General features: G+C 52.8%; 1 protein-coding gene across 5 annotated transcripts in view; it reads left to right on the forward strand.

Annotated features, from left to right (window-relative positions):
• The window catches only part of MRC2 (mannose receptor C-type 2), a 51,261-nt gene extending 35,477 nt beyond the window's left edge, over positions 1-15,784 (forward strand). Inside the window, exons 9-31 of one of the 5 annotated variants that reach the window (XM_019733027.3) lie at positions 368-475; positions 2,564-2,679; positions 3,120-3,268; positions 3,886-4,103; positions 4,852-4,994; positions 6,115-6,217; positions 6,500-6,638; positions 6,749-6,784; positions 7,023-7,183; positions 7,287-7,354; positions 8,085-8,185; positions 8,496-8,638; positions 11,016-11,130; positions 11,250-11,413; positions 11,600-11,708; positions 12,200-12,438; positions 12,584-12,752; positions 12,847-12,993; positions 13,320-13,439; positions 13,634-13,813; positions 14,284-14,310; positions 14,430-14,692; positions 15,419-15,784. In XM_019733027.3, coding sequence (XP_019588586.2) covers positions 368-475; positions 2,564-2,679; positions 3,120-3,268; positions 3,886-4,103; positions 4,852-4,994; positions 6,115-6,217; positions 6,500-6,638; positions 6,749-6,784; positions 7,023-7,183; positions 7,287-7,354; positions 8,085-8,185; positions 8,496-8,638; positions 11,016-11,130; positions 11,250-11,413; positions 11,600-11,708; positions 12,200-12,438; positions 12,584-12,752; positions 12,847-12,993; positions 13,320-13,439; positions 13,634-13,813; positions 14,284-14,310; positions 14,430-14,653 — 2,979 coding nt within the window. In that variant the 3' untranslated portion in view covers positions 14,654-14,692; positions 15,419-15,784. Of the gene's footprint in view, positions 1-367; positions 476-2,563; positions 2,680-3,119; positions 3,269-3,885; positions 4,104-4,851; positions 4,995-6,114; positions 6,218-6,499; positions 6,639-6,748; positions 6,785-7,022; positions 7,184-7,286; positions 7,355-8,084; positions 8,186-8,495; positions 8,639-11,015; positions 11,131-11,249; positions 11,414-11,599; positions 11,709-12,199; positions 12,439-12,583; positions 12,753-12,846; positions 12,994-13,319; positions 13,440-13,633; positions 13,814-14,283; positions 14,311-14,429 lie in introns of all 5 variants that reach the window. The other 4 variants (XM_088802313.1, XM_074319620.2, XM_019733029.3 and 1 more) reach the window with 4 other exon arrangements.
• Positions 15,785-22,567: the final 6,783 nt, after the last annotated feature.

A 22,567-nucleotide genomic window follows, 5' to 3' on the forward strand; every position in this document is an offset into this window, starting at 1 on the left:
AAGTGGGAATGTCATCTGTCTGTCCTGCCATCAGTTACACCAACAGTCTCAGCCAGTGTGCCCTTGATGATTATGAAATGTGCTATAAATAATCTAAAAGAGTGCCTCTTTCCCTTTAGACAGTGCTTGTTGAAGTTTTTAAGGCATTTATTTGCACATCAACTCTGTGCTCTCATCAGCCCCACGCGACTTATAGAACTAACACTGCTCTCCCCATTTTATCGCCTGGAACGCAGAGAGGTCAAGCCTCTTGCTCAGAATCACACAGCAAGCCGAGGCAGGGTCATGTCTGGAAATCAGGTTTGCGGAAAGGTTTGGGAGATTTAGGGGAGGAGGCCTGAGACTCCTCCTCACCCTGTATACCCAGGAAGGTCGCTGGAATGACAGTCCCTGTAACCAGTCCTTGCCGTCCATCTGCAAGAAGCCAGGCCAACTGAACCAGGGGGCCACTGAGGAGGACCACGGCTGCCGAAAGGTGAGGGTGCTTCTGGAGCTGGGTGCTGGGTGGGGCCAGCCAGAGGGGCTCCCAGGGGAGGGGGCGGATGGAAATCCTGCAGGCTCCCGCTGCATTCTTCCTTCCATGGCACACCCTTTATTTTCCGCTCTCCAAACAGCTCCTTTCCAGAAGGAGTGATGTTGCATGGGGTGGGGGGCTGTTGGGAGGAAGCAGAGCTCCCTATCCCCATCCCTGAGCCCCCTCTCCATGGGGAAGCCACTTCCCAGAGGCAGCAGAGAACAGGAGGTGACAATGGGCAGCCCCCGAGTCTGGCCAGCCTTTACTTGAATGGAGGCTGCTGGTGTGAGCCTGTGTCCTCTGCACCTCCAGACCTGCTTTCCCACCTCTATCATGGCTGGCACAGATCATGCCGTCTTTCATCATGGGTGCGCGTCTGTCTCCGGAGAAAGGAGGCCATTCTGGTGTCTCCCTCCTCATGCGCCTAGCCCCGTGGGGGGGGAGGGGGGGGCTACTAGAAGATGTTCAGGGAGGGAAGGAATTAGGACCGAATGGCAGAATAAGTGAGTGAGGGACTAAGTGTATGAAAGAGGGCAAGAGTGGGGGTCAACCCATCTCCCTCCTCCAGGCGCCCCCTCTCTAGCCCCCCGCCGAGCAGTGGTGTGAATGGTGTGGATGTATATGGGGAGGTTGCTCATATAGGACACTTTGTGGCGTTTTGGCCCCTGACAGCTCCATCTTCCAGACCACGCTCCTCCCACCAGCCCCTTGCTGCCAAACTGGCTCCTCACTCTGTTTTCCTTTGGATTAAGTCCCCTTACCACACCCCTCCCACCTGCACCCAAACTCTCCCCCAGGGGAGGAACGGGAACCACCAAAAAGCATGACCTCCAGTCATGGAGGGCGTGAGCAGACAGGCCCAGCTGAAGAGTCTGGGGGACCAGCTTGGTCAGGGACTGGCCCAGGGGCTCTGTCCTGGCTTGGGTGAGGTGGGGGGAGGGTGTAGACAGGAATTACTACTAACAACCGTGGCACCAGGGTTGGCCTAGAATGTGTGTGGGGTTTGAGCAGCCACAGTTAACACCCCAGGAGAGCTAGGGGTCTTAGCACAGCCCTGCTGGGCATATGGGACACACACATACGCGCGCGTGCACACACACACACATGCACACATGCACATGCACACACACTGCCCCCCACACCCCCTCCTTCTCTTCTGCCCTGGCTCCTGCCCAAGGGGCTGTGTCTCTTTCTCCCAACCTCGAGCCCACCCCAAGGCTTCCCACTTCAAGGGCTGCTGGAGGGAAAGGCCCTGGCAGGCATCTGGTGTCATCTTAGGGGAAGGAGGGCTGTGGTGAGGACAGGCACAACCTTTGTGGTGTGGGGTCAAGTCCAGGCTCCACCTTGTACCATCTGTGTACAAAATCTAATCACGTAGTTTCTCTGAGTCTCAGTTCCTCATCTGAACCGCAGGAGCACAGAGCCCCTCAGGGTGGCCCAAGGGGAGAGGGGTCTGGGGGATGTCGGGGCCCGGTAGTGGAGAGCCAGCTGCTCGGGAGTGGTGGTCTCTCTTCCACAGCTTTGCTGCCCCTCGCTGAGGGTCTGTTTCCCCTCCCAACCCTCAGGCCAGGCACATCCTCCACTTCTTCCAGCTTCTCCACTTTTCCAGGCCCCTGAGGATTACCCAGCCCCCTCCACATCCTGGCAGCTCTCCCAGCTTTTTGGCTTGGTTTCTCAGCCAACTGGCAATGTTCCCATTGCTTCTCTTGGTTTAAATATTCAAGAGAGCAGTGTTATGGGCCACTTATCTTTCTGCACCAGGCCATGGGCCAGGTCACTGGCTGCCCCCGATCAGCCATTGCTAGGCCATGCTTCCACCCCGGGTCTGGCAGTTGTGAGTAATGGTGGGAGGAAGAGTATGGAGTGATAGGTGTAGAACACAGCATAGGAAGAGCCATCCCTGGTGTCAAACAAGTCCCTTCTATGCTGTGTCCAAGCCTGTAACACATTCAGTGATGACACTGATGGCATCCCCCTGCTCCAGGATTTATGGGTGACAGAGGAGCATCCTCCCCACAGACACCCCTCTTTTGCCCACTCTCGAGCCAGGGTTGGAAGTGGCACAGCCCATCCTGCTACTGGCTGGGAGAGGACCAAGTGACTTACAGTGAGGCCCGGCGCCTGTGCACCGACTACGGCTCTCAGCTGGTCACCATCACCAACAGGTACAGGAGGGGGTGGGCACCCAGACCAGCCTTCACCCATGTCCTGGCCTAATGTGGCCCTTGCACCAAACGGGGTAGCATCCTGTTATCAAGTACAGAGGGACCTGAGTCCTTTGAGCCTTAACTGACTCCAGGGCCTTTTTCTAATATTGTCACGAGAATGAATCTGACTATTAAGCCACCCCAGGGTGGGGCACACTGGGCAGGGGCATGAACAGGTATAGACGTGGGCTGGATACCCAAGAGAGGCCGTGGTTCTGTCTGATTTTGTCTACTTTCTTCTGGGGGAGCTGGGTTGCTATGTGTTAGTTGCAGGGTCCCCAGGGGTCCCCACTTCCCTGAGCAAGTTATTGGTCGGACACAGCACCCAAACTCCCAGGGCAGAGCATCTAGCCTGTGGCCCGAGGAGCGGTGGGGAGCGACCAGCCTTCTCCCCACAGGTTCGAGCAGGCCTTTGTCAGCAGCCTCATCTACAGCTGGGATGGCGAGTACTTCTGGACCGCCCTGCAGGACCTCAACAGCACCGGCTCCTTCCGCTGGCTCAGTGGGGATGAGGTCATGTACACCCACTGGAACCGGGACCAGCCTGGTGAGCTCCTCCTCGACAGCGCTTGGTCAGCCCCCTTCTTTGACTTGCCTCGGTGGACCTGCCCTGCCAGGACCGAGACCCAGTGAACTGATCATTTGTACAGTACGGTGAAGCCATCAGGAGCACAGGCTCGGGAGCCAAACTGCCCGGCTCAGATCCTGATTCTGCTGTTTATTAGCTGTGCATCTTTGAGCCTCAGTTTTCTCATCTGTCAAATGGGGATAATGGTGCTTTCCTCTTGGGATTGATGTGGGCTTAAATGGGTTAATACAAGTAAAGCTCTTAGAATAGTGAGCACAATATAAGTGCTTGCTATTATTATTATTACCATTTTACATTCATTATCTTTATTAACACTTTCAATAACCTGATGAGGTCGATGATGAATAGTTTCAGAGAGATTAAGCAACTTACCTAAGATCTCATATGAGTGAACATAGCGCTATGACTCTGCCTCCATTCCCCTCTTCCCATGTGGGCCCCACATAGTATGTCCTTGCAGAGCCGGCCAAGCTGGTTCCAAGTGTGAGGGCTGTGGTGGTGCCCCACGGGCATGTGAGTGAGGGCCAGACCATGAGTCCTCCTCAGCATAAGGGTCTCCCTTCTCCTTCCTTCAGGGTACAGCCGTGGGGGCTGCGTGGCTCTGGCCACGGGCAGCGCCATGGGGCTGTGGGAGGTGAAGAACTGCACCATGTTCCGGGCTCGTTACATCTGCAGGCAGAGCCTGGGTACACCAGTGACACCGGAACTGCCTGGGCTAGACCCGACGCCCAGCCTTACTGGCTCGTGTCCCCAGGGCTGGGCCTCAGACCCCAAACTCCGGCACTGCTATAAGGTACGCAGCCTTTGGCATGAGGGGAGGGAGAGAGAAGAGAGCAAAGAGGCACCTCACCTTGGTTGGGGGTGGGAGATCCAAGTAGAACCCACCTACCATCCAGACAGTGGCCCCAAAAACACTTTTCCCTACAATGGACGGCAGACAGAGCATTTCTGGTGAAACTTGTCAGTGGAATCTGAGACCTGGCACATAGTAGGTGCTCAATAAATATTTGAGGAATTGAAGAAACCATATAGATTGTTGGTTTCAGAGGTTCCCACATGTTGGGGGCCAGGCTGGCTGCTCTTCAGAATTGCTTGGGTAGCTTGATAAAAATAAAATCTTCAGGCTGCCACAATGGAGATGGGGATTCAGTAGCTTGGGGTGGGGCCTGGTAATCCGTATTTCTAAACTCGGCTGGGTTTGGGAGCCACTGACGTAGTCCAGGCTCTTTTATTCCATGGAAAAACTGAAGTCCAGGGAGGGGGAGGGACTTGCTCACAGCTTATTGTGGCTCTGCTGAGATAAGAGCCAGATCTTGCCACTGGTCAGGGGGACCGGGCAGGGGGCGTTCTGCAGGAACTGCCTGTGCCGGCTCTCTTCCTCCAGGCTCATGCTCTGATGAGCAGGATTGTCTTAGCTAGCCTGGACCCCCTGTACAGTGCAACCCCAGCCCCGCTCCCCATTGCTGTCATAGCGGGGCAGGCGTCCCCTGGGGAACTGGGCCAGTGGGGACAGCTTGGACAGCTGGGCTCTGCTCCTGTAGGTGTTCAGCTCAGAGCGACTGCAGGACAAGAAGAGCTGGGTCCAGGCCCAGGGAGCCTGCCAGGAGTTGGGGGCCCAGCTGCTGAGCCTGGCCAGCTATGAGGAAGAACACTTTGTGGCCAACATGCTCAACAAGATCTTCGGGTACTGAGCCTGGGGTGGTGGCCTGCGTGCATGCCTGTGTGTGTGGCTCTTGGTTTTACTGGGCAGGGGCCAGGGCGAAGGTGATTCTAGTGTGGCCTGTGTGAGGGCTTGGAGTGACCTGTGTATCTGCTGCTAGTGCCAGGACCATTCTGTACCCCTGGTCTCCCTGGAATTGGAGACCACGTGTTGTCCACCAGCATCACAGAGCCAGCAACACCCCCTCAGACTCACAAACTTACACAGTAACTCCTCCCCATCCGTCCTCCGTTACAAAACCTTAGACAAGTTGAGTGTTTCCCCCCCACCCTATCCCATCCCATAATAGCTCACACTCCTCAATAAAAAGCTTTTCCTGAGAGACAAGGGGAAAAGGCTACAAAAATGAGCATTTGCCAGTGGAGGTCCCTCCAGGACCCCATCTCTGTCCCGTGGGCTCCAGGCATCCTATGATACACACAACACCTGTAATCTATAGCCCTGGGAAAAATCCAGGTGCATCCAGGCTTCCTGAGGTCTTAATTCCAAGGATATCTCCTCCCAGCAAATACCACAATTACATTATTTGACTAGTTATTGTAATAGCTCATATTGATCGCTTCTCACCAGGTACCAGGTACTGTGCTAAACATTTAATCCTTATTTAATCTTCTCAGCAACCCTAGCAAGTAGATATTATTATTGACCTTGTGAGCTGATAGAGAGAGATTGGGTTATTTCCCAAAGGTCACAGAGCTGCTCCATGGGTGAAGCAGTCCTAGAATCCATGGTTACCTGATTCCAGAGTCCCAGGTTTATCCACTCCCATCGACTTCTAAACTCCCTAAAGTGAAAGCTTCAGAGTCTTGCTGGCAGAGCAAACCCCACCCAAAGGGAAGCCACAGGAGGGAGCCAGGCCATCCACCACTCCATGAGCTGGGGGCCTGGTCCAGTTCTCTGGGGAGAGAGCTTTTAAGTGGCCCCAACAGTGTATCCCCCACCCCAGGTGAGCATGAAGCCCAGATGGAGAGACCTCAGGCCCTGGGGGACTGCCCAGGTCAGAGCTGCAAGGGGCGGGGGTGTGTTTGGCCCCTGCTCCTCTCACTCCAATCTCTTCTGTCCCAACCCCTGGGTTGTGCTGAAGTGAATCTGAGCCTGAGATCCATGAGCAGCACTGGTTCTGGATCGGCCTAAACCGTCGAGACCCCAGACTGGGGCAGAGCTGGCGCTGGAGTGACGGCCTGGGGGTGAGGCCTGGAGGAGGTGGGCGGGGCATTAGTGGGAGAGGCTTGATGGTGGGCGGGGTCCTTTGGGGGTGGGGCGCACAGGGCCTGGGCTTGGGTGAGGTTGAACAAGAGGTAGGGCTTCTGGCCAGAACTGGCAGGTAGCGGAAAGGATAATGGGGGTCGTCCTGCCCAGGTTGGGAGGTTCCCAGCTCAGGCCAGGCCTCTTGTTCATCTCTTCTGGGGATGGGGGCAGCCTGCGCCTCGTGCCTTAGGACCCTCTCCCACTCTGACCTCCGTCTTCAGTTCTCTTACCACAATTTCGACCGGAGCCGGCACGATGATGACGATATCCGGGGCTGTGCAGTGCTCGACCTGGCCTCCCTGCAGTGGGTGGCCATGCAGTGCGAGACGCAGCTGGACTGGATCTGCAAGATCCCTCGAGGTTGGGTGGGGGTGGTTCTGGGGGACGGAGTGGGGCAAAGGGCGGCAGGCCCAGGACCCAGGGGAGGTTCTCCTTTCCTTGCATCATCTCTGTTTATATTGTCCCGGTAGGTGTGGACGTGCGGGAGCCAGATGTCAACCCACAAGGTGAGGCCCCCCTGCCCATCCTGTTCCCTATAGCAGTCCGGAGAGGGGAAGGGGTGTCACCTCTGGGGCAGGGCCTAGCCAGGAAAAAAGTTAGGGGTTCAAGCCAAAAGAAAAGGGATCGGGGCACCTATAACTGTATTGGCCAGGAACTCTGCCCTGGACCAGCCTTGTCCTTCTCCATGGGCGGGCAGAGAGCTGCAGCCTGGCCGCCACTCCCACGCCCTCACTGCCCGCGCAGGCCGGCGGGAATGGCTGCGTTTCCAGGAGGCCGAGTACAAGTTCTTTGAGCACCATTCCACGTGGGCGCAGGCACAGCGCGTCTGCACGTGGTTCCAGGCTGAGCTGGCTTCTGTGCACAGCCAGGCAGAGCTGGACTTCCTGGGGCACAACCTGCAGAAGGTGGGCACGGGAGGGAGTATGGGGCTGTGGTCAGGGGAGGGCAGGCCCAGGAGCATGAAAGAGAGGCCCTTCTGACCCTCCCCTGCTCGCCTGGCTTCCCCAGTTCTCCAGGGGCCAGGAACAGCACTGGTGGATTGGCCTGCACACCTCGGAGAGTGATGGACGCTTCAGGTAGGAGCCCTGGGGGTGGGGGGAGCGGGTGTGGGAGGGGGTGCATGCCTGGATGGCTGGCCCCAACCCCCGGCTGCAGGTCGGGAGGCTGCACAGCACACACAGACTGATGGACCTGTATTTGAATCCAGCTCTGCCCCTTGCTGGCTGTGTTGCTTTGAGCAAGTGACTTAACCTTTCTGGGCCTCAGTTTTCTCATCTGAAAATGAGAGTAATGAGGTCTGCCTGGGAGGATTGTTGTGAGAATTAGAAATAAGATATATGAGGTCCTTAGCACAGAATCCAGCACGTTATTGGGCACTAAATCATGGCAGCTCATGTTCTGCTGGAGTCACTCATAAAGCAGTCCCTCGCAGGACATGGGGAAGAACATGATAACAGTCCAGAGGGGCCTGTTTGTATTCAGGGCCCACCTGCGATGCACTGAGGCAGGAAGGACCAGGAGCACATGGGTATCCGCACAATGCTGCCCTTGGAGCCCTGCTCTGGGATTCTTAGACTTTTTCTCTAGTTGGAGAAATCGGTGTCCAGGGAAGGCCGGGCCTTATGGAGGCACCAGGTCCTCGGGTCTCCCTTGTACTGAGCACAGTAGCCCCACTCCTCAGCCTACAGAGGAGCTCCTGAACTTGGGCCCTTCCCTGCCCTCTTTCCCATGGCCTTCACTGCTGTATATGGGGGAGGTGGAGACTGGGGCCGGTGCTGGAGTCACCCCTGCTTGGTGCCACTGCAGGTGGACAGATGGATCCATTATAAACTTCATCTCCTGGGCACCCGGCAAACCTCGGCCCATCGGCAAGGATAAGAAGTGCGTGTACATGACGGCCAGCCGAGGTGAGGGCAAGGGGGGGGGCACGGGGTAACAGAAGCTGAGGAGGGTCAATGTTGGGGCCAGTGAGGTGAACGTGGGCAGGGGCCCTCAGTCTCTTCTCATTCTCTTTGTTCCCACAACTCCACAACTCAAGTAGGGCCAGACCAGAGAGGAGAAGGCCTGTCCCAACAGTCCCACAGCCACAGAGGACTTGAGTTCAGAGTTGGGCACAGGGACCTGAGCCCCAGCTCAGCCTCCTCTCGGCATGAGACAAGCATGCTGCCAGCCCTACCCTGAACTGGAGGTGACTGCCCTTTCCTCCCCTCTCTGCAGAGGACTGGGGGGACCAGAGGTGCCTGACAGCCTTGCCCTACATCTGCAAACGAAGCAATAGCACCAGAAAGATGCAGCCACCTGACCTGCCACCCACGGCCCTGGGGGGCTGTCCCTCTGGCTGGAATCAGTTCCTCAACAAGGTAGGAGGAGGGGGGTCACCCCCAGGAGTCGGGGAGAGGATGTGAATATGGGAAGGTTGAGCCTCAGAAGTCCTGGCCCTTTGCCAACACCAAGATGTCAGAAGTCATGGCCTTTTGTCTGTACCCACCCACCTCTCCTACTTGGCCCCCAAGCCAGGGCTAGACTTCTTAGAAAATGACCCCGTGTGGTAACACCTGATCCATCAGGAACTGAGAGTGTCCAGAGTTGGTGAGTTTTCTAGATAAGCAGTCGTCAAACATTTTTATAATGAACTCCTATTAGTGAAATAAAATATTGAACATACAAAGTGTGTGTGTGTGTGTGTGTGTGTGTGTATGTGTATGTATGTTATATACAGAGGGTGCCAAAACAATGTATACACATTTTAAGAAAGGAAAAAACTGTATTAAAATTGTGATACTCAATATATACCAATAACAAAAGATGAATACAAGTCATATGTATACATTTTTTTGGCTCCCCCATACATGTGTGAGTACATAATATATATGTGTATATTTAATTCCATACTAATGTGACTAATGTTATATATAGGAAAATACACACAAGAACAAAACAGTATTCAGCATGAGCTAAAGATTTTAAAATAGTATTTTTAAGTTTAAAAATTTTTCTATATTAGTGGTATGAAAATTTTTGTGCTCACTCAAAAATTATCAATCATCACTATTAATATTTAAATAATTATAAAGAACACAGTGGTTGCATATTTCTCATTATTTTTTAAAAATCTTGGTCCGATACTTTATGATTCATGAATCACGGGTCTTGTTTGAAGTTCTGATTATTTCAAAACATGGATTTAATGCTTGTTGCAGATTAAAAAGTTGACTCACAAAGACAAATAGATCAAAGTGAAAAAAGTTCATCCATCATTGGCTGGGCTTCCTAAGGCATTCTCTCCACTTTTCAGTCCTTCTAATTAAAGAAAGGTTTTTCTATAAAAATTGGCTGGTAAATTTCTGCATTTGAAACTAATCTCCCTCATATACTAATCATAAGACCTGATCAAGTAGGTTAAAAAAAAAAGTCCTTGGCAGATTTTTTTAAAAATAACATTTAGAAAATTTTCTTCTCAAGTGTTTTGAGTGTACACGTAGGAAAGTTTGGGGCAATAAAATTAGAGTGGATATGTTTCTAAACATGTTTTCAAAATGCTTCTTCTAGAATATGAGTTTCTTTCCAAAAGTGATTCTGTTTGCACCCTCTGCTGATTGATCAGACCTGATTAGACCTTCATTGTTTTTACTAGTAGCTGAAGGGAGTTTATCCCGGGAAGAGAAGGTGGAGGTTTCCTTGTTTGTACTGGCATGAGTTTCCATCCACTATTTCTTCGCAGCATATTGTAAGACCACTTGTTCTGACTGAGAGGATTAGATTAGGTAACCCTAGATAATATAATCCATAAGTCTTTGTCATACATTGGAGTGCAACCAGCCTCTTAGTGTCATAGAGCTTACTCTCCTCAGAATAGTTGAGTGAATATTATACTTTTCTGTTAAAAAAAAAAGTAAGGCCTGTGTATTATTAAAACTTCGGAAAATACAGAAAGAAAATAAAACTCACCCATTCTCTCCAGAGATAACCACTATATTTTACTCCCCTTCCCGCCTTTTTCTGCATAATTGAGATCATACTAAATAATGCAATTTTGTATCCAGCTTTTTTTCTCGGTGTTGTATTTTGAGCATTTTCTCATGTTGTTAAAATTTTCCAAAAACTTCTTCTCAAGGGTTCTTCCACCTAATATAAAACAGAATGAATTTTACATATATTCTTTCTCCCCATCACACTGCCTCTGAGCAGAAAATCACTGTACATCCTTCATTTTCAAAGAGAGAGTCTTCGCGTGATAAAGATTTCCTTTAACATTATGGAAAAAATGAAGGTGGGAAAGAGAAACATAAAATTACAAGCGATAGAAGCTGTTGACTAACAGATCATTTAAAAATAAAGATAAAACTATCGTAGAGATGATCATGTAAGTTCAAAGGGCAAGATAACAGATTTCAGACAACACTCAGGATGTTTAGCAGAGGGTGAGACAGACCTTGTCCTACCTCTCAGTGCTTGGCCCAGGTGCCATTGTCATGGGTAGTAGAGCCTTTGGTGACCCAAAGAAGTGCTCCCACTAAAAATTCCCCAGAGTGTGGGCAAGTGTGTGTGATCTGCTGTGGCAGGTTGAGAGGGTACTGGAGGCTTGCTCAAGGGGACCCAGATGTCCTGGTTCTGATATTTTTCTCACAGCCTCCAAAGCCTCCCCAGGGCCTACTGCTGAGGGGTACGCAGTGGAGTTTCTGGGTTTGTGGGACAGGGAGGTGGAACTGGACATCATGCCTCCCCCTCCGCCCCCAGTGTTTCCGAATCCAGGGCCAGGACCCCCAGGACCAGGTGAAGTGGTCAGAGGCACAGTTCTCCTGTGAACAGCAAGAGGCCCAACTGGTCACCATTGCAAACCCCTTAGAACAAGGTAGGGCCAGCCCCTGGGGAGGCCCCAGTATCCTCTGACACAGTCCCCCAAAATGACTAGTGCAGAGTGAGCAGGGGGCTGCCCTGTTGCTCATAATTTTCTCTTCTGGGGGACTGTAGCATTCATCACAGCCAGCCTGCCCAATGTGACTTTTGACCTTTGGATTGGCCTCCATGCCTCGCAGAGGGACTTCCAGTGGGTGGAGCAAGAGCCTCTCCTGTATGCCAACTGGGCACCGGGGGAACCCTCTGGCCCTAGCCCTGCTCCCAGTGGCAACATACCGGTGAGGAAGCCCCTCCCCACTCTCCATTGCCACCCACCCCTTGCTCTGCTGCCCTAGATTGTGGCACTTGCCTTCACTCCCTGGGTTCCCCCTCTTCCAGCGTCTTTACTCATAGTGCCTTTTGGGGGCAGTGGCACAAGGTGGAGGCAGCTGCTGGGGCTCCCCTGAGCAGCTCCTTCCCCCCAGACCAGCTGTGCGGTGGTCCTGCATAGCCCCTCAGCCCACTTCACTGGCCGCTGGGATGATCGGAGCTGCACCGAGGAAACACACGGCTTCATCTGCCAGAAGGGCACAGGTACATGTTACCAGGGAACTTGGGAACCCCATCACTGGGCTAGATGCTGTGGGCCAGGTCAGGAGGAATGAAACATGGTTCCTGACCTCAGGGGTCCTTGGGGTCACCCCCAGAGTCTTGTATCTGCTTGGGAAACAGGTGGGCAGAAAGGCCAGGTACCAATCAGAGGGAAAAGTAGTGAGCACCGAGGGGGCTCAGGAAAAAGGTTTGGGGTATAAAGGACTGACCAGGAAAGACTAGACATTGCACATGGTGTCAAGCAACCTGAGCTTCTGCATCACGCATTCCTCTGCCTTGGGGTCCTGGGGTAGGAGAATTCAAGGCTCCAGCTTGTTCCTCGGTTTACTAGCGAGAATGCATTATTAATCATAACAGTGGCTAACACTCAGTGTTACTTTGTGCCAAGCGCTGTGCCCCATGGAAACCTGGTCTCTACCCGATGCCTGATGCTCCCCCAGCCTCATGCCTGAGCCCTGTCCCCTTCCCTGTAGACCCCTCGCTGAGCCCATCCCCAGCAGCATCGCCCCCTGCCCCGGGCATTGAGCTCTCCTACCTCAGTGGCACCTTCCGGCTGCTGCAGAAGCCACTTCGCTGGCATGATGCCCTCCTGCTGTGTGAGAGCCGCAACACCAGCCTGGCACACGTGCCTGACCCCTACACCCAGGCCTTCCTCACTCAGGCTGCCCGAGGGCTGCACACACCACTCTGGATCGGGCTGGCCAGTGAAGAGGTGGGCTCCCAACCCTTGTCCTGGCACCGAGACTGGGCCCACTCCCCTGAGTTTCCTCCTGTCCCTTCCTAACCCCCTGCCTTACCTGCCCCCACCTCCCGTGGCTGGTCCCCTTCCTCCACCCTGACAGCCTCCTTGTGCTCAGGGCTCCCGGCGGTACTCCTGGGTCTCAGAGGAGCCCCTGAGCTATGTGAGCTGGCAGGACGGGGAGCCCCAGCAGCCAGGAGGTTGCGCCTATGTGGACGTGGATGGGGCCTGGCGTACCACCAGCTGCGACACCAAGTTGCAGGGAGCTATGTGTGAAGTTAACAATAGTGAGTGCCCAACTGCTTGGATGGAGGGATGGGCAAGGCCTAGGCCATTCCGGGGAGGACTCTGGGCCACTTCATCAATCCCGCACCCTTACAGGGCCCCCTCCTCGAAGAATAAGCTACCACGGCAGCTGTCCTCAGGGCCTGGCCGACTCCGCATGGATTCCCTTCCGGGAGCACTGTTACTCCTTCCACATGGAGCTGCTGCTGGGCCACAAGGAGGCGCTGCAGCGCTGCCAGAGAGGTGGGTGAGGGCGGGCTAGGGCCCACTCGTGGGCACTTCGGGTGGTGACCCGTCTCATGGACACTCAGACCCCATGAAAGCAGTCCCCATGCTACACTCTTCCCGTGAACACTCACACATACGTGCCCTGTCACATTCCCATAGACAGAGACCATATGTGACATTCTACGTATATACCCCTACAATGTTAGCACGTGCACACACGGATGCATGGACTCCACACCATCCTTGACTCAGGCGGTCAGAGAGGAGGGCTGGGGCCTCTGGGGGCGCTCTAGTACCCCAGGGAGACCTGTGGTGCCTGACGTGGACCTCCCTTGTGGCAGTGGGTGGGGCAGTCCTGTCCATTCTGGATGAAATGGAGAACGTGTTTGTCTGGGAGCATCTGCAGAGCTCTGAAGGCCAGAGTCGGGGCGCCTGGCTAGGCATGAACTTCAACCCCAAAGGTGGGTACCCTGTGTGTGGGGTGGGGAGGTTAAGGCCTCAGGCTGTAGGGGAGATGCCCTCCACCAGGGCTTGGTGGGTGTGAGGACTTGTGGGAGGGAGAGTTGGTTCTAGAACATGTCTGCTCTTTCCCATCTGCTTCTGCTCCAACATGTGTCCCCTCCCCTGCACCCCCTCAGTGCCTTCTTTCCCATAGGAGGCACCCTGGTCTGGCAGGACAACACAGCTGTGAACTATTCCAACTGGGGGCCCCCTGGCCTGGGCCCCAGCATGCTGAGTCACAACAGCTGCTACTGGATCCAGAGCAGCAGCGGGCTGTGGCGGCCTGGCGCCTGCACTAACATCACCATGGGCGTTGTCTGCAAGCTCCCTCGAGGTGAGTGCCCTGGCAGGCACACCGCTCAGCCTCCTTCCGCCCCCACGAAGCTGGTGCTGGGGTGTGGCTCAGGGCTGCGTCTAATTCTGCAGGCGACAGTGCATGTGAAGAAATGAACAGATAGGTCTGGGGCTGCTGGGACCCTCCCCTGGGATAAATTGGTCTGTAGGAAGGACCGTCTTTTCCTACAAATTTCCAAGATAGACAGCAAACCCATCATTTTGTAGTGGTTAAGGGCATGGGCAGGGTTCAAGCCCCGGCCAAACCACTTACCATCTATGTGACCCTGGGCAAATTACTTAAACTCTATGGCCTCAGTTTCTCTATGTAAAATAGGGATAATAACAGTACCTACAAGATGAAATGAACTAATTAAGTGTCTGGCACTCAGAAAGTGCTCTATATGTCTTTGCTATTATTGTTATTATTACTAGTGCTATTCTTAACTGGTTCCACCTTCTTCCCTGCAGCTGAGGAGAGCAGCTTCTCCCCGTCAGGTGAGTAGAAGGCAGGGCTAAGACGAGCCTTCTCCCTCCTTTTCCTCTCATTCTGGGTGGTGGGCAGCGGGTTCCTGGCAGTGGTGGGGTTTCTTGATTGAATGTCCCTCTTGCCACAGCAGCGCTGCCAGAGAACCCGGCGGCGCTGGTGGTGGTGCTGATGGCAGTGCTGCTGCTCCTGGCCCTGATGACCGCAGCCTTGATCCTCTACCGGCGGCGACAGAGCGTGGAGCGTGGGGCCTTTGAGGGCGCCCGCTACAGCCGCAGCTCCTCCGGTCCCGGCGAGGCCACTGAGAAGAACATTCTGGTGTCCGACATGGAAATGAACGAGCAGCAGGAGTAGAGCCAAGGGCGTGGTCAGGGCCTGGGCAGGAGGAGCTGGGTCAGCTGGGCCCCCCACTAGCTACCAGTCCAAGATGGGCTATGGAGGGGTGTCCTTGGGAGCTGCTGTTGGGAGGTGGGGCTGGGCAGGGCCTGGGCTGGTGGGGTCCCCTCCCTCCCATGAGGGCTGGGCTGAGACCTGGCTGAGAGCAGCGTGGTGTTTGCCTTTTGGGGGACCTGAGGGCTTGTCACCTGGGCCTGTGCCCCTACAGTAACCAGAGGCAGGACAGAAGCCTCTTTCTGCCTCTTTCTTCCCAGACCCCCCTGCCTAGGCCTGTTGATCCATGTCCTAGGATCCCCTATTCACTGCACAGCTTGAGGAGCCTCCTCTGAGCCCTCAGCCAGCCTCTGTCGCTTCTCTCCTTCCCACCTGGCAGCCTCAGCTCTGAGCCCCTCACCCCAGCCCCTTTTCCCACTTCTCACCCAGGCCTTCCTTCTGAGCCAAGGCCCTGGGGTTCGGGGAGTCCTCTTGCTCTTGGTGGGGGGTCAGCTGAAGGGTCCAAGCATTCATCATTCCTGTGCCTGCTGGGGTGGCCATTGGGCGTGGCAGGAGGGGCCAGGGCACCGCTGTGGTGTCAGCTGGGCTGAAGATAGGACTGGGGAGAGACACCCAACCTCTTGGGGGTGACCGAGCTGGGCTGGGGTGTCATCTCCTGCCGGTCGGGGGAGGGCTCTGTCCTTAAAGAGTCCCCTGTGGGGACCAAAATAAGTTTCCTCGTGTTTCCAGCTCCTGGCTCTGGTTTGGAGAGAGAGCGGAGGGGGTTTCCAGAGTCCTGGGGGCCTCAGAGAAGTGGGAGCTTGGGACGGCTCCAGGTGCTCGCCCTCTAGTGGGGCCCAGAGGAACAGTGCCCACGCTCCTGGAGTGGCCCCATGCAGAGAGCTGACCCGGTGCCTTTCCAAGAGGCCGGAATCCCAGCCCCGGTGGAAGTGTACGGCCTGTCCTGGTGCCGCGGCGCCGGACAATGTGAACATGGACTCCAAAGACATGGTCCTTTTTTTGTAGTTCTTAATTTTTTTAATGTGCCATTATTGTCAAAAGAAAAAAAAAAAGAAAAAAGAAAAGCAACAAATAAAACACCTTTAAGAGGCTTGAGAGAGGATTCTTGCCTTGTCCGGTTGTGAGCCTCGTTCCTCATATCACTTGAGAGATACATGCTGTCTTTGGCGCTCGCGTCGTGCGTTCTTTCTGCAGTGCACCATTTGGCTTCTACCTCTGGGCCTCACAGGACACTCACCCTGCTCTGTTCTTCCAGGACCTCACCTTTCTGGGCCCGCTCACCCTTCCCCTGTTTTTCTGTTCTACTTGATTTGTATGTGGTTGAGAGAGCTCAGGAGCCACCTGACACCTGTGTAAGTTTGTGCAATTTAGCTCAATTTTCAACAGGTGTAAGCTGGGCGAACAGGGCTCACCTCCTAGCGTTGCTTTAAGGGTATTTAAGGATTAAGTGAGATCATCTGTGCAAAGCAGACTAGCAAGTGCCACGAGCTCTTGTAGTATGTGCCCCATAAATGCCAACTGTTATTGTTATTTCTGGGCTTTGGCTCCTGGGGGAGCATTTGTGGTGCGGAGGTCAGCCCTGGGTGGCGGCCTCCCATCACCGTCCTTCCAGAGCAGCCATCATACCTGCCTTGAGCTTTGCGAAAGCGCACACTTGTCCTTGGGAGCTTGGGCTCTGAAACCACCCAGAGCAGGGGAATGGATCACAGGACCTCCTGCCCCACACACCCGCCTCACTCATCCGCTCTTTCACTCAGCAGATAACTGAGCTGGAGATACAGCAGCAAACAAAGAGACAGCCCTGCCAACAGAGGATGCTCAACTCTGCCAGGTCAGCCAGATGCTGTGAGGAGGGCTAAAGCAGCCCAAGGACATGGGTTGGGGAGGGTCTCACCTGAGGGAGGTGAAGGAGTGAACAATGTGAACACCTAGGCCAGGTGTCAGGCAGGTGAAACAGCCCAGGCCCTGCTGTGGGGGTCCCTGGTGCTTCAGGGGACCAGCAAGGGAGGCTGAAACGAAGTGGGGAGGGAGGAAGAGTGGGGGCAGGGAGGTGTGGGGGCGGGCCATTTGCCCAGGGGTAGAGAGTGTGGACTTTGTTTTAAGTACAGTGGGAATGGCTAATCTGATTAACCTTTTAAGAAGGTGGTTTGGCTCATGACTGCAACAATGGTCCGATTCTGTGCACGTGCGCGTTCGTGTGTGTTTTGCCTTGTTCATGATTTTTTAAACAAGTTTCTACTTCTGTGAATAGGTAATAGCGTCACATGGTTCAGAGCCTAAATGATATAAGCTCACCCTGTCCCTACCCAACCTGTGTCCCCTGCCCCGACAGGTAACGACTTCTTAGTTTCTGTGCATCTTTCTGGTGGTATGAAAAGACAGATTTGTCTGAAGGGAGAGCAAACGCACTTGCTGGGGACTGGATGTGCTGTGGGAGAGGAGGGAGGGGTCAGGAAATGCCCCAAAGCTTTTGGCCTGACAGCAGAGTGAGTGGGGTGCCATTTACTGAGTCAGGGAGCCCCAGCAGGGGTTTGTGAGCTGCTTTTCTGAGGCTGAGCCCAAGAAAAGCAGCTTGGCCTTCCTCCAGTTTCCTTCCAACTCTCCCCTCTGCAGCCCCATGGCAGCAACAGGACTGTTACTTTAGGGAGGGAGCCCCAATCCAATCAGTCTCCGTAATGATGAATCCACTTCACCCTGAAGTGATTCTCTCTCCAAACTCAGGAACAGCTTTGTCTGTGAGTCTTTGGCCACAGCTTGGCTACAGGGAGTCACCCTGGGCAGAAGCCCTTGCCCCAGGAGTGAAAAAAAGCTGAGGGCTGACTCCTGGGGTGGCAGGAGCAGCTGAGGAAGTGAGGACCCAAATGGCCAATGCTGTCTGGAGGGCAGTGGCTGGTGAGTGTCCAGAGGTTTCAATCACTCCAGAAATACCTGTCCTCACTGCTCTCTCCTTTCCTAGCCCTGCCCTCACCTGCAAGCATTTCAGACAGCGTCATAGGCCCTGGGGGCGCCCCACAGACTTGGTTCCCAGCCTCTTTGCTGGGGGGGGGGGGCTGCAGGAGGAGGGTAAGGGGACGCTCCAGTAGCCCTGTCAGGGCAGGAGGAGGGCTCTGGACCTTGGCTATTTGCCTCTGGTTCTAGCACGGTTCTAGTAGAGCTCATGAGACAGCTTCATTTCTTTCGGCTCAATTCACTAAGCATTAAGCACCTCCACATGCCATTTTTGTTGGGTGGGGGATGCCCTGAAACCCATCCCCATGGGCCTGGGCAAAGGGTACTGTAGGCTAGGAACTGAGCCCAACAACCTTCACTGGCAGGGCTGAAGCGGCCCAGCTCTGGCCACCTGGACTTTCAGGGACAGCTCGCTGAATCCATGAATGAATGAGAGAATGGTGTCAGGCTTTTCACAACCTCTTCTTGTCAGGGCAGAGATGCCTCCTCCCAGGTGTCCTGGCAGAGTTGGCCTGGCCCAGTGGGCAGCGCTGTGAGGCCGCAGGGGTGAGGAGCCAGCCAGCCACACCACATGGCTCTCCTGGAACAGAGCTGCCCGTACCCTGCCAAGCTGCCTTGGGCACTAAGGCTTGAGTCGGTTGCAGGCACAAGGTAAAGATTTCTGCTTGAGGGAAGACCCCCAGAAAGGAAAGCAGGAAGAGCGAGGAAAAGGGAAAGGAGTTGGAAGAAAAAAGGAGCAGCTCTAAGGGGAACCAGCATGAGATGAAAGTGCCCAGCTGTGCAGGCCTGGCCTGATGGTCTTTATCTTAGGGGCCTGGGCTGCTAAGAGCCCCAGGAAGAGGCTGACTTCCATCTTGAGCTGCAGATTTCCGTCCTTGTCTGAAAAAGCAGGTGGGCTGCCAGAAAGGAACAGAGCGAAGCAGCAAGCAGGTACTTCCTGCTTGAAACGGATTTGGTGCTGGCAGTCAGTGCAAAGAATGGACTATCTTCTGAAAGCAGCTGTTGGCAGAACTTTAGTTTTAGCCCTTTTAGGGAAATCCTGGTCTATGAAGGTTTTCTCATCCAGCCAGCGTTTTTCTCCTTTCTTCCTCTAAGTTCTGAGTGTCCAGGGATCTGGTCCTCATCATTGTATGTCCCTCCTGGCTTGTGCAGAGATGCCTTTCTGTTGCCCGTCTGTATCTCTCTCAGGGACTTGGGAAACTTTGGATGGTGTCTTTCTCCATTTGTGAGCTTCGAGGGACACTACCTCAGACAAGCCATTCCTCCGTGACAATTGTAATAATCGAAATATTTATTGAGTAGTTCCTATGTGCTGCCCAGTTCTCACTGCTTACTGTGAATTAACTCACTTTGTCCTCTCAACACACCATGAGGTAGATGCGATTGTCCCCCTTTACAGATGAGATAACTGAGGCACAAAGAGAACTTGCCATGCCACCTCTCCTCCACCCTCCCTGCACTATAGAAATTGTTGGGGGGGGGATGGGTAAGAAGCATTGGTGAGCCCCCCCCCCCCCCACGATTGCGCAGTCAGACTCAGACTCAAGAACTTTGTCTGAACCTGTCATGTCTGCTGAGCTTCAGAAGCCTATTTTCAGTTTAAGGGTTAAGAATGATCTCTTTTCTTTTGTTCTTCTGATGGCTTCCCTTTCGAGGCAGTGGAGGAGAGATACACGTGTCCCCCGCTATCCAAAAGTACGGCATTCCTATGAGCCCTTTCATAAATGGAAATGGCGTAAAGCAAAAAAGCAATTACCATTAATTTATATGGAAACATTTTTGAGCATTCTAAGACCCAAATTCAATGCATGCACAGTGTCTTTATTTCATCCACCATGATTAAAATGCTAATTATGTCCAGTTTTAGGCTAATTGTAACACCCTTCCAAGCTCTCTCAGGCTCTTCTGATACTTTAGGACACATCTTGCTCATGGATGCATAGCGTAAATCGAGATAAAGCCCAGATGCTCACAGATACAGTTCCAAGCTTTGGAGGCTTGATGCTGAGACGCTGAGTATAGTTCCCAGGGAGGGAGGGAGGGAGGGAGGAGGGAGGGAAGGAGGGAAGGAGGGAAGGAGGGAAGGAGGGAAGGAGGGAAGGAAGGAAGGAAGGAAGGAAGGAAGGAAGGAAGGAAGGAAGGAAGGAAGGAGCCTGGCTCGGGCACTCTCGATGCCCGGGGTGGCACACTGCCTTTAAACTGCTTGAGGCAAAACAAACTCTGTATGTTATTTTCGCTTTTCGCCTTTTTTCATGAAGGTGAAAATCCACTTTGGATATTTTTCGGTTAGTGAAAACAGGTAGTAATGTAGGTCTTTTGTAAAAGCGAGGTGGTATAATGCGAACTTTGGAAAAGCAGGGGATACTTGCATCAGGGTAGATTTGGGGTAAGACCATGGGATATGATGCACAGAATTGTATAGAAGGCATAGAAGTGAGATGGGGGCTGAGCAACAGGGTGCTGTCCCCTTCTCTCCTGCTACCTGCTCTTCTGGTCCCACTTCCCGCATCTCACAAGTCTGGGTTGGTGGCATTTGGTAGCTCCCTGTGGCTTGTGTGTGGCCCCTCAGCTCCCTGACCTGGCCTCGGGGGCCACCTGGCTCCCCTGCCCAATGACCCCTTTCTAACCAGCTGCTCCCACACTCCCTACATCTGTGTGTGCTCCTCGCTTGTCCTTCCCTCCCTCGCCTCTCTGCTTACCTGGGCCCCACCATCCTTCAAGCCCTTTCTCCCCAACAGGTCTTTGCTGCATCCATTGGCCCTAGTGACCACCTATTCCCCTGACTTGTGAAGCTGGTTAAGGATGGAGGTAATCCTCTCAGGCAGGCCAGAAGCATGGCCGTGGCCAAATGACTTACTACACCCTGTAAACTTGAGCCTGTCATGTAACTTCCCTGAGCTTGGGTTTTGTCATGGTTAATTGACTGGGCTAAGGGATGCTCAAATAGTTGGTAAAAATATTATTTCTGAGTATGTTTGTGAAGGTGTTTCCTGAAGAGATTAGCATTTGAATTGGTCGCGTAAGTAAAGACTATTGCCTTCCCCAGTGTGGGTGGGCATCATCCAATCCATTGAGGGCAGGAATAGAACGAAAAGAAAAGGCGGAGGAAAGGCAAATTTTCTCTCTGCTTGAGCTGGGCCGTCCATCTTCTCCTGCCCTTGAACATCAGGGCTCCTGGTTCTTAGACCTTCAGGTTTAGACATGGACTCACATAGTTCTCGGGCCTTCGGGTTTGAACTGGAACTACCTCACCTGGGTCCTCAGCTTGCAGACGGCAGATCATGGGTCTTCTTAGCCTCCATGATTGTGTGAACCAATCACTCATAATAAATCTCTTCCTATATATCTCTATATAGCCTACTGGTTCTGTTTCTCTGGAGAACCCTAATACAGGTTTCCTCCTATGTAACATGGGCTTAATAATATCTGCCTCACAGGCTTATTGTGAAGATTCAAGATAAATGTAAAATGCTTATCCCCAGGCCCACCTCATACTGTGTTTCCCCCAAAGTAAGACCTAGCCGGACAATCAACTCTAATGGTGTCTTTTGGAGCAAAGTTAATATAAGACCCGGTCTTATTTTACTATAATATAAGACCCAGTACTAATATTATATTATATTATACCGGGTCTTTTACTATTTTTTGCTCCAAAAGACGCATTCGAGTTGATTGTCCGGCTGGGTCTTATTTTCGGGGAAACAGGGTAGTAGTACCCCGAGGCTCATGTTACCTCCATTTGGCTTTTTCTATATGTGTCCTGTCACCCCATTAAGCTCCAAAGGGATGAGCCTTGTCATTTTTCCTGTATCCTCACAACCTGGCACACAGTTGATGGATGGTTGATAAATGTTTGAGGGTCATGATGCCAGCTGCCTGACAGGCAAAGGCTTGGAAAGAGCCTGTGTCCCAGCCGTTGTGCCTCAGCCTCTAATCGATCTGGCACTATACAGTTGTAGAGGGGAAAGATAGCCCTTTTCATCTCTGTCTTTTAATAAATAAGACTTGGTCCTTTATGGCACCTAAGGCCATGAGATGCCCCATAGGCAGACCGCGGGCTGCCACAATGTAGACTTGGTGGCATGGGTAGTTATAAGACCTACTTGTGCTGGTAAATCTCTAAAATAGTTTTCTGTAGAAAGAGCATAGTTTTCAAAACCCCAACATTGGCTGATGTAAACCTGTGACCGTCTCAGTGTAGCTGCCTCAAACACTGTCACATCTTACCGTGTGGATTTCACCTGTCAGGTGTTTACACAGCCCACTCAAATTCCATCCTGATCTCTATAAAACTTTTAAAATATGCATTGTTCCTTCTTAGACATTTCTCAGTATTGTCTCCTGGACAGATCTGTTCAGTCAACTTTAAAGTTCAGTTAAAAAACAAAGGCTCATTTTTCTCATGTAATGGTAAGGGCTGGGGGCGTCATTTGTAAATGAAGGAATTTGAGGTTTTAGGAATTTTATTTACTTCATGAGATATTTTCGACTTGAATGGCACTTCTAGGCTTTATTAACATTCAAAGACGTCTGTTTTGATCTTTGATCTTGGATGTAGGCTGCCTGGTTGAATCTACTTGTTTGTAGTACTTGAGTCACTTTGCTTAACTGTGGGACATAGAAGGATGGGACAAGATTTTGAGATAATTCGAGTCTAGTCTTCCTAAAACCTTGTTGGCACCATAATTCATCTCAGGTGAAATCCTCTTTACAGCAAAATCTACAGTGGCCACTCCTGGTCTAAGGAGTGAGGGTCTTAAGGGTGGGAGAGAGAAGTGCCTCTTTTTCTTCATTTTACCTTTGTCTCTCTCCCTTTTTTCTCCCACCCTTTCTCTGTTCCTTCCTCCAGTATTCAGAAAATTAATTGAGGTATATTTTACAATTACACCATAGAGTTCACCCATTTTAAATGCACAGTTCAATGAACTT

Source organism: Rhinolophus sinicus, chromosome 12 (assembly GCF_057876585.1).
Source record: "Rhinolophus sinicus isolate RSI-liver-muscle chromosome 12, RSI-T2T, whole genome shotgun sequence".
NCBI classification, from domain to species: Eukaryota; Metazoa; Chordata; class Mammalia; order Chiroptera; family Rhinolophidae; genus Rhinolophus; species Rhinolophus sinicus.